This window comes from Typha latifolia, chromosome 10, assembly GCF_019914945.1.
Source record: "Typha latifolia isolate L0001 chromosome 10, TyphaL0001v2, whole genome shotgun sequence".
NCBI classification, from domain to species: domain Eukaryota; kingdom Viridiplantae; phylum Streptophyta; class Magnoliopsida; order Poales; family Typhaceae; genus Typha; species Typha latifolia.
This window is the reverse complement of record NC_133095.1, coordinates 11,234,337-11,245,794: the sequence shown is the minus strand read 5'-3', so window position 1 is coordinate 11,245,794 and position 11,458 is coordinate 11,234,337. Positions and strand designations below refer to the sequence as shown.

Genomic DNA, 11,458 nt, shown 5'->3' with positions numbered 1-11,458 from the left:
AACCTCTTGGCCGCAAGCAATCCATAGTAGATTGCGAAGCTTCAGAAATGAAGGCGAAAACCATAAGGTTTTTGCACCTGCACAGAGGAGACCATAAGATTTAACATTCTATCATTAATAGTCCAAGGACCACCGGTAAGGGCAAAGACAAGATCCTCTCCTTTGCTAAAACCTCTCGTTCTTGTTTGAAACCATGGACCTTTTTAGTACCACTATATAACTTCACAATATTGGCCTTTAATCTTTCTAGATCCATGACTTTACCCACGAACATTTTAAACACAGAGAATTTTCATCTAGTACGACATCTATCAGCAACATCGAGTCCAATATCATCACACAATCCTCAGTTCGTTCTTTTGAGATTTTTTTAGGTTCCCTTGTAAATCTTCCTAGCAACATGGGAGTTCTCTCTACTATACACCACAGATGCCCAAGATTTTATCTTGGGAGTCTCCAAAGCCTCACCCTGTGAGCTAGGGTCGTTGGAGAGAGACTCCTAGGACTACGAAGAAGGGGGCTTAGCAAGAGGAACTATGGGGACAGAAGTATTAAGCACACAAAGAACTGTATTACCAGGTAGGTAAACACTGGACTTAATTGGTAAAATCTAATAGGTAAGATCAGGTCTAAATTATGCCATAGAAGAAGAGCATCATAAAATTGTGGAGGCAAGGGTTGTACATTAAAAAGGGAGATGACAATATGCAGCATACATGCCAACTTTTTAAGACCTGACATTTTCCTGGATCACATCATATTTGATGGTACACAGTGCCCACACAACTACCCCCCTCACATTTATTAGTTAATTTTGAGTTTTTTTTTTTTAACCTCTTCCTATCATTGTGGCCCCACATATTATCTTTTCCCCAGTAATGATTTTTTCGAGAGAAATACATAATTTCATTACAATATGTCTAAAAATTATAATTTTCATTGGCTAGTGAAAGAAGAAATCGATTAGATATTTTCGTTTTGGATGCATTCTTTTTCGGACCCTATTGGGTTAGATCTTACCTAGACGCAATTCCTAATATCTAAATAGAGAAATAATAGGGTGTGAAGTGTAAAATTGTTAAACTGAAAGATGTTTATCTGTTGAGATACCTAAGACATTTTTGCAAACTTTTTATTTATATTAAATTAATAAATAGTTTTCTTCCACAAAGAAGTTTAAGAAGAAGAAGAAAAGAGTAAGATGCTAATTTTATTAGTCAAAAGTAGGGGAGAATTGATTCCCTTCTCCTCCTTCCATTGTCTTTTCTCTCTTTTTCTAACTCCTCTATTCTTCTCCTCTTCCCTGACTTTAAAATACTCTATAGACTCTGAGACTTTTGGGCACCTTCCAATGACTTTGGGAACTCAAACACCTCACCAAACCATTCAATCTTTACCTCTTGTTTGTATTTAGAGAGCCCTCAGTTTGAGAGCAGGATCTTTGACCCTCCTTTAATTTACCCCATCTATCATAACATGAGTAATAACCCCAACTTTACTTTCTACTGCACCAGCTAACCCTGTCCTTTTTATTTGGCTTCTATATATATGCCATTCTATAGCTAATTGAGATGTAATTAGGAGGCTATTAGGCACTGCTACAAGGCTCTCATGTTGTGAATTTACTGCATGCAATTGTTGCTATGTGTGCCCCTTCTCTATGCCCTTGTGTAGGTTTCTCTCACATTCTTTCTTTGATCCAATGTTGTAAATCTAGCCAGACAAAGAGGAAAAGTTGTGATCAAGAGAGGAGAGAAGAAGTCATACAAAAACTATTAAAATAGTGTGATCTCTCTGTATCATGGACTGCCTCTACTCAAACAGAGAATAGTCCTAAGCAAATAAACTAGGAGTCTAACCTAAATACAAAACTAACAACTATAATAAACATCTAGAGGTAGAACCATTGAGATTAGGGATCTTGTGCAAATTAGTAAACGCATGGTGCTAAATATGTCATTCATGTCTGGGAAGAAGTAGTCCTTGAGTCAAAAAATGGACTTGTTTTTAAAAAGAATAATAATACTCTAGAAAGTATTGCACATTAAATGAAATTCTCTGATCCAAGAGACCTACTTCTTTTTTGGGAGAAGATCCAACTTTACGAGTGCAATATTGCAAGTAGGACAACAATATTTTTGACATTTTCATGGCATTATTTGTTAACACAGACAAGTTTATGTAAAAGATGAAAATACTTTACAAAGTAGCATTGGCCATATGGACTAGACTTGGCAAAAGAAAAGGATAAGACAAAGACATTTTGTCATTTACTGTCTCTGATGCCCCCTCATCATTTTCTCTTGCTATAATTACTACCCATTCATAAATGCATGGTATCAAAAGCTATATTCTTGAGACTAGTAGTTACATGTACGTATCTATATATATATATACACCAAGAATCCAGCAAGTTGCAAAGTGTTCAGTGAACCAGTGCAAATAAGCAAGCATCAATTCACTATTCACATTTCAATCCTTTTAAATTGTTACTCCCCAATGAACAAACTTTATTATAAATGTGGCACCACATTACCTAGTGTTTGTTCTTGAGCAAGGCTGCAAGGGAGTGCAGTTGGGGCTTCTGGTGAGAGAAAGGACAAGAGTAATTGGCAATGGCTTCTTACATCCAATTGAGAGAAACTAGGCTTTTTGGGCAACTCCAACCTGCATAGGATTTAGTCAGCACAGTAGAAGATCTTGTGAGCTGTCTCCTGCTTTACCTCCCAATAGAAAAATCTTCCACAAGAAAAAAGTATCATGTGAGGCCAACCTTGATAAGTACATATGAGTCTTGGATGGATCAAACCTACTCAAAACTTAAGGGGTAAAAACCAAGTACAGTTCATCCCTCTTAAGTTAAGAGATGTTCTGTTTGTCAGCAATGTGAGACTATTGTATTCTTCCTTAGGTTGCAATGTGAGTGTAAAGATGAATCAGATGATGCTTAGCTTCTCTATGGATTCCTTTTGTCTTCTAGGAGCTATTTCGTGACAAAAGTGTCATGTCCTTACATAGTTGGCACAGAGTGCAACTGTTTAGTACTTGCGAACCTCTATACAGTTGAGACACTATCTAAGAAATCATTAAAATTACTAAGTCGTACCACGGTTATTTTTCTTTCCCCCTTAATCAACTATGCAACTTGCATATCAACTCTTATTTAACACTAGAATGTAATGAACAGTTAATTTCCATCAGTGCTTTGCTATTAAGGTCAAATGTGCACGGTTGATTCGATGAAACTCTAGAATAGAAATGCTTGTAAAGTTCTATGACTAGCATTTATCCACAGATTATAGAGAGCAAATCTTGAGACATATATGTCCTAATGCTATTTTCTCTGTATTTTCCACAAAAAGTTCCTTATTTCGAATGAAAGATATTTCCTATTGAACAACCCCAGAATGGGTGCAAAGTTCAATCAGTGAAGTTGTTCTGATCATTATCAAATTTTATAAGAAGCCACTAAGACGACAAATGTTCTAAGTCTCCATATTGCCTAAGTTGATTGAGAATTCACTGCTTGTCCTGGCCAAGGAGGAGGCACCATAAAGGCTAAAGAGAAAAGACTGCTAAGCCCCATATTTCTTTATATCATGCACTTTAGACCCAGCCCATCACCTGCTTCTTTGTTGCTTATCGTATCAAAATAAGAGATCCTTACTTCGGATTTTGCCAATGCCTATTTATAATCTTGAAAGAAGGAAAGAAAAAAAAATTACAATAAGTTATTGAGAAGCTAAACAAATAATCTTGACTGTAAGTTACAAATGGAGTAGCAAAATCAGTATATGGCCTTGAATTCTCATTTCAGGTCTTTGTAAATTTCTTATGCAAGCAGAAACAGATTAACAACATATGGGAAACTCAAAAGATTGACACAGCAGTCATTGGTTTTGAATCAGCTTAGCAGTCAAGTTATACAAAAGAATTCAACATATCTCACTTTTATAACTCTAAATTTGTAAGCAGAATAGAAACAAATATTTATTGTTATCAAATATGACATTGTAGGTTTTAGTTTCATAAATATAATCTACCAAAACTTATGTAGCAAAATAAATTGAAGGTTAAAATGAAAGTAGATCGAGTAAAAGGCACCAACTGTTTTCAAGTATAGCCATAGACAGCACATGAGTGTTAATAGGTTCAGTTTTGAACATCTAGATTAATTCTACTAGTAGATTTCTTAAAAAATCATATAGTGATTGATATTTGTAAAGGTCATTTGAGGCAAATAGGCAATCCAACCATCAAGTGCACTTACAAGAATGTCTCATAATTCATGAATCATCCATGATAAATAACATTTATCCGTACCATTTCATGCCAATTTCACCAGCACAGTAGAAGCAATGTGGAGAGAATAATGAGACATAGGTAATGAGGGTTATTAAATAAAATTACTGATTACGCAACACACCATGACTTATATGTCAGACAAAATGAAATCAGCACCAACAGTTGCACTACACTAGCAGAAAAAGCAATTTATAAGGATACCGTTGAAATTAAAGAAAAGAACAAACAGAGGCATGGTAAGGTTATCAATGTAGGATAAGTAAATGACATTAATTGAAGCTGTTCATTTAGAGTGACATCATTGAGGAAAGTCCTCTATAGTACTAAATTTTGGCCTCACAAAGTGCGTCCTGAGCAAGATATAAGCAATGTAGTTCAAATTATGATCACTCAAAAGGACCATTAGAGGTAAGACTATTCTTACCTTGAACAGATTCACTAATCTTCCATTAATCCAAGACAACACACCTAGTCCATTGCCTATTATGATTGCATTCAACAAGCACAAGGCTCTTTTCAAACAGATCACATTATTTGCAGTGATTGACGCATCCAGGGATTAGCGAACAGAACACTGCAACAGGAAGAAAATTGGTAGAACATTGGATACTACATTTCTCAAAATTTTAGTCATAGAATATCTGACCTAGATAATGGTCTCTATATCGCAAAGTTCCCTGGTCTCTCCAAAATTCACTCAATTGGTTGAACTAACAAAGCAAATTAAATTGTCACTATCCACACTTCTGTCCTAAGGAGTAATGACCAACACTAAGCATCCTTAGTCAAGGCTTTCAAGTTTTGATACAAATTGAGAAGGTTAAAAAGCTCTTAAGTTAGAAATCTTAATGGTTGGCAGGTTGAGTATATGAATAGTGACCAGTCTTTGGCATCAGATAAACAGCTCTTTGTGACAAGTGCCAATATTCAGAAATACTCTGTAAGAACTTGTCTGTCAGAGAATTTCTTGTAAAGCACAATATTTGCCTATTTATAGGTAAGGCTTTATGATGCGTAAGAAAACAGGTAGTACCAAAAGTTCAGGGAAGTAGAATCAATAAGAAAGGTGGAACAAGCATGTCCTATTGTAGTACTTAAGTACTCAGCTGAGTTTGTAGGCAAGCACCTTTATCTATTACAAGATCAATACTTTTCTATGCTGCCGTAGATAAGCAAACAAGATGGCAGGTAATAGAATTTTTATATAATGCTTCTGAGAACAGACATTGTCGACCTCAAACATTTGGGACTTAAAAAGTGTTGATTTCTATTGTTGTAGTCATTTTTTTATTGCTCATAACAGCTATTAGTTCACGTCCATTTCCCAAATTGTATTTTTTGGAAGAAGAAAGATGGCCTATAATGAAAAAAATATTTTGTAATTCTGTCATATAAGATATGGTTTACTCACTGATACATACTAAAAACTCAATACCATCACTTTCTGTTTAACAAAAACTTGAAATTTATCACCTACAGTAATATGATCTAGCCAAATTTTGTTAGTTTGTATGATTAAATGATTCTATCGATTGCTAAGAGGGGCAATTTTTGACTAGACACGCTAACCAATCGCACAAATAATCCAAATGTTTTAAACGTGTAAATAAATGGACCTACGACATGATGGGTCATCTAGTACAAATATTAGATTGGTAAAATTTGCCAATCAACCTGATTTGACTAGCATAACTTTAGTAGTCTATTCTTGGACAAATGGAAGTGTAATATTCCTCTCTCAATATATATATATGGTAATATGATCTAACCGAATCATTGTTAGTTTGTACAATCAAATGATTCTATCGATTGCTAAGAGTGGCAATTTTTGACATAGTAACCAATTGCACAAATAATTCAAATGTTTTAAACATGTAAATAAACAAACCTATGACATGATAGGTCATCTAGTATGAATATTACAATGGTAAAATTGACGATCATCCTGATTCGACCTACATAACTGTAATAATCTATTCTTCGATCAACAAATGCAAGTGTAATATTCCTCTCTCAATATGTATATTAATATGATCTAACCGAATCTATTAGTTTGTACGATCAAATGATTTTATCGATCGCTAACCGGCAATTTTGACTAGTCACGAGAACTAATTGCACAAATAATCCAAATGTTTTAAACGTGTAAATAGAGCTGTCAAAATAATCAAGCCGGCTCGAGATCAGCTCGATAAGGCTCAATCAAGCTCCGCTCAAAAATAATTTCAAGCCAAGCTTGATCATCAAAATAGGCTCAAAAATAACTTCAAACCAAGCTTGATCATAAGCCTGCTCGATAAAATAGGCTCAACAAGGCTTGATAAAGCTAGAAATTATTATTATTATTATTATTATTATTATTATTATTATATATATATATATATATAACATGAGTATTACTTTCTATACTATACTAGAATTATGTTATATTTTAAGATTTACATAAGTGGATTGTTACGTACTCTGATCTTATAGAGTTTAATTATAAATTTTGGCCTTATCATATTTATTCTAAATACATGAATATCTCTATTAGTTTATGTTTTTGAATTAGGCCTTATTTAAACTTGATTCAAACCTAAATTAAACTTGATCAAGCTCAAAATTTAGCTTGAATTGATTAAGGTTTGAAATTGTTTTTTGATTAGCTCGTTTAGGCTCGAGCTCGGCTCTAACTCGAAATTAGCTTGAAATTGGCTTGAATTGAAATAATTTCAATTCAAGCTTGATCACAAATATAGGTTCGAAATTAATTTCAATTCAAGCTCGATCAAAGCTAGGTTTGGTTACACCCCTACATCTAAATAAATGGACCTATGACATGATGGGTCATCTAGTATGAATATTAGATTAGTAAAATTCATCGATCAACTCGATTTGATCTGCATAACTTTAGTAGTATGTTCTTAGATTGACAAATGAAAGTGTAATATTCCTCTCTCATTTACAAATTAATATGATCTAACTGAATCTTCGTTAATCTGTATGATCAAATGATTCTATCGGTCACTAAGAGTTTGACCAGTCATAAGAACCAATCACACAAATAACCCAAATGTTTTAAATGTGTAAATAAATAGACCTATGACATGATGGATCATCTAGTATGAAAATTAGATTAGTAAATTTGTTGGTCAACCCGATTTGACCTGCATAACTTTAGTAGTCTGTTCTTAGATCGACAAATGGAAGTGTAATATTCCTCTCTCATTTATACATTAATATGATCTAACCGAATCTTTGTTAGTTTGTACGATCAAATGATTCTATCGGTCGCTAAGAGGCAATTTTTGACCAAGTCACAAGAACCAATGGCACAAATAATCCAAATGTTTTAAATGTGTACATAAATAGACCTATGATATGATGGGTCATCTAGTATGAATATTAGATTAGTAAAATTTGTTGGTCCTGCATTTATAGATTAATATGATCTAATCGAATCTTTGTTAGTTGTATGATCAAATGATTCTATCGGTGCTAAGAGTGGCAACTTTTTACCAGACACAAGAACCAATTGCACAAATAATCCAAAGGTTTAAAAGTGTAAATAAACAAACTTATGATGTGATGGGTTGGCGTGATCTAATATGAATATTAAGTTGGTAAAATTTGCCAATCAACCTGATTTGACCTAATAATTTTCAAAATTTGTTCTTAGATTGACACGTGGAAGCGTAATATTCCTCTCTCAATTTATATACTAGAGTTGATGATTTGATGTGCAACATTCCTCATACTAAATTTTAAGTGCACTTTGGCTCCTGTATTAGATGCTTAAGTGCACTAAGGCTTAAAAGGAAAACAAACACAAAGAGGCACATTTCCATAATCCCATGTTGGTGAAGAAAAATTGAGAAAAAAAGGTGCCTACCGCAAACAAATAATTGGAGTGTTGAATGAATTGGCTCACGAGTTTCTCATGTCAACGGTAGTTCCTTGAAGCTAATCAACATTCTTTTGCATCTAATTCTCAAGTAAGTGGATACTCTTTTCATTCGTACTAATTAAAGCTAATCAATATTCTCATGTCAATCGCACGTCCTGACACTCTTTTTAGTACACTCTAAATCTCTAATAATTATTAATGGACAACACTACTTTAGACCATTAGTAGCGTCCTTTATCCTAGTTGGTTAGTTTATAAGAAATATCATGGTAGAGGTTGATATTATGATACGAACATTTTGGGATGAAGAGAAGAGATAAGAGGATTAACAAAGATGATGAGTGAGAGAGTAGTATGGTGTAAATATGAGAAAGAAGACGAAGACAATTTTATAAGATAATCTCAAATGCAAAACCAAATAGTAGGCTAATATAATTGTTATTTTAAAAGCTTTTAAAAGGCAAATATTTTAACATCCCTCTAACTTTATAATCCTAGTATAATGACTATAATAGTCAATTTTTATACTTAGTAGCGGTGTCCCAGTGTCAGCTCTAATACCGCATTACTTGAAAAAAGAGCATATTTGTCCTTCAACTAGAAGATTTAAGTGTGTCTCACTCTTGCTTTACATGTTCTTTTCTCCCTTCTAAATTTCTCCCTTAGGTTTTAAATGTGATAGATATAATTAGGCTTTTATTGTAGGGGATATTACCTAATACTAGGAGATAGAGTTTCTATTACATATGATTCTTTATCTTTATAGAAGATATAGTTCAATTTAAATTGATTGTCTATTTATATTTGTTATCAAATTTTAGTTTAAATTAATCTTAATTTAATGAGAGATATATATAAGTAATTATAAAGCTATCCAAGAGATGAAATTTGATTAAACTTTTATCAAGTTAACTGTAGAAAGACATAAATGTTCTTATTTTAATATATATATATATATTAAAATAGTCAACTTTAGAAGGATATATATGCAAATAATATATTTTCGAAGGGCATACATGCAAATAGTAACTTTAGAAGAGTATAAATATAAATAAAATATATTAGAATTTAAAAGAATACACATTCAAAAAATACTATATTTTAAAATGAAAATATAATTTAAAAATAATTAATCACTTGTTAAACTGATTATATCACTTTAAATTTTCAGTGTTCACGTTAGATCTCCATAAATATGAAGTGTTAGGGAAGAAGAGCTCTATTTTGAAATACTTGAATATACGTTTCTTTTGACTACTGCGTCATAGTTCCAAGAAGCACCAATCGCCGGTAATTGCACCGGTAAAATGACTCAAAAATGTGTGCTAATGCGTCACGCTTGGCCACGTCATCCTAAGATGCGAAAGCCACGTTAGCAGTTCGATATTTCCCGTATACTTATCCAGAGGGAAGAATAGAATTACCAAAACCAACAGCACGTGCGACGCACATGGTCCACATAAAGTAACGGGTTCCTATGTGAAAGGACGATGATGCCCCGTGGGGAGGAGTAAACGGAGTCAAACCCAATTTGGGAAGGGATAAAAGGAGTCAAACATCCAACGACCATCAGATAACGGAGCGGAGAGAGCATTTAACTAAGAATAACTACCCCCGTTTCCTCCCCCCGAACCCCTATTTCCCGTTACGAACTTACGGGCAGCACGGGCAGTTCGGAGAGTTCTGCCGATAAACCCCTATATATAAGGGGAGAGAGACGAGAGGAGAACCCGATAATTATCTGAATCCGACACAAAGACCACTTTTGGCCGGCAAAGGCGAAACGCTACCAACTTCTCCTTCTCTCTCTCTCTACATCTTCGTTCTCGAACTCTAAACCTATTCGAATTCGAAGTCGGAATCGAGTTAGATCTCCATGAGCGCGAGAAGGAAGCGAAGCAGCCTCTTCGTCTGCTTCGGCGGCGGCGATCCCGAGGAGGAGGTGGTGGGGATCCGGCGACGGTGGCGTAGCCGAAAGATTTACCGCCAGATTTTTGACAAGATGAAACGATCGACTTCGTTCGTTACATCTCCGGTAAGGGTTTTGAGTTCTTGAAGCTTCTTTGGAACTCGAATTCGATTTATGCGGTTTCCTTACGGTTTTCTTTTCGTATTCTTGGTATGATTTGTTAACTAAAGAAGAGGAGTAAGGGAGGGAAGGAGGAGACAAACCGATCGGAGAAGTTGGCGCCGGAGTCGATCTTCTCGTCGGATTCCTCGCCGTCTTTGGGATCGTCGTCTTCGATCGCGTCGTCTTCCTCTTTTTGCTCGTCCTCGTCGTCGGCCTCTTACCCCGACCCGACGGAGACGAAGTCAAGGCCACGGCGGAGGCCGGTGACGCCTCCTGCTGCGGCGGAGACGGCGAGGCGCGGCGCCGCCACGGGGGTCTTCCTCCTCGTCGTGAGCCTTTGCGTGATGGTCTTCTGCGGCCGTCTCTGCGCGATCCTTCTGACTTCATCGTCTCTCTGCCTCGCCCCTCGCCGGATCCGGGCAGCACCGTCGCTGGGGAAAGTCATCGATCGGGTGAGGTCGCCGTCGTTCCGGCGGCGGAGGGTATGGAAGGGGGAGGAGGAGGACGAGGAGGAGGAGAAGAGAAGGGTAGTATTGGAGGGTCTGTTGGAGAGGAAACGAAGGATCTGAAAAAGAAGAAGGAAATATTTAAATTTCAAAAATATACAAAGTAAAATTTGCGTTTATTTGAAAACTAGAAAAAAAAAATTAGAAAAAAAGAAAAAAGAAAAAGAAAACGAATGCGAGTGTTTGTCGCAGTTAATTTTGGCGTGCGGGAGCGGATTGTTGTTTGTCATGTCATGTTCTGCTTCTGCTGAAAAACTTCTGATCAAGTTGTCTTGTGGAATTTTTTGCCCCCTTCTCTGTACTTTCTCTCATCTTCTTTTCGTTTTGCCGTCCTGAGAGTAAAAGAGTAGACACAGACTTTAATTTGATTTCTAGAAATCAATGCAAACTTTAATGTTGAATCATAATTGAAGTAAAATAAGCAAATCGATCACTTTGATTCATTCATTAATGCCTCCTCCTACGTGTATTGGGTCAGCCTATAAGCTGTGCATAGTTTGGAAAAGAGGAGAAATAAAATGATGATTCTTTAATACTTCGTCTGTTTTAAACAATTTTACTATCAATTATGTCAAAATCTTATATATTAAAATAACGTTGGGTCATATGTGGTGGGAGAGAGAGAGAGAGAGAAAGTTTACATATTATGTGTCCTGCTGCTGCATGGTGATGTACACTTTAATGCCC

General features: G+C 35.5%; 1 protein-coding gene and 1 long non-coding RNA gene across 3 annotated transcripts; one reads left to right on the top strand and one right to left on the bottom strand.

Moving 5' to 3' along the window:
* Positions 1-2,326: 2,326 nt before the first annotated feature.
* Positions 2,327-10,504, bottom strand: LOC140797030 (uncharacterized). The gene is made up of 2 exons (XR_012110570.1): positions 10,367-10,504; positions 2,327-2,667 (listed from the first exon to the last, which is right to left on the bottom strand). It is a non-coding gene; the product is annotated as an uncharacterized lncRNA (long non-coding RNA).
* Positions 9,904-11,214, top strand: LOC140797029 (uncharacterized). 2 transcript variants are annotated; one of them, XM_073150299.1, is made up of 2 exons: positions 9,904-10,229; positions 10,337-11,214. In XM_073150299.1, the coding sequence occupies exons 1-2, from the start codon at positions 10,071-10,073 to the stop codon at positions 10,832-10,834; spliced, it is 657 nt and encodes a 218-aa protein (XP_073006400.1). In that variant the 5' UTR covers positions 9,904-10,070; the 3' UTR covers positions 10,835-11,214. The 2 variants fall into 2 exon arrangements, with proteins under 2 accessions (XP_073006400.1, XP_073006399.1); XM_073150298.1 differs by having other exon boundaries at positions 9,908-10,229; positions 10,334-11,214.
* The last annotated feature ends 244 nt before the right edge of the window (positions 11,215-11,458 follow it).

What these genes read in the sequence shown, in the direction of transcription:
- LOC140797029 (XM_073150298.1), top strand. Translation starts at nt 10,071, where the DNA reads ATGAGCGCGAGAAGGAAGCGAAGCAGCCTCTTCGTCTGCTTCGGCGGC. An exon ending in CTTCGTTCGTTACATCTCCG is followed by an intron (nt 10,230 to 10,333) that starts GTAAGGGTTTTG and finishes TGTTAACTAAAG; the next exon opens with AAGAGGAGTAAGGGAGGGAA.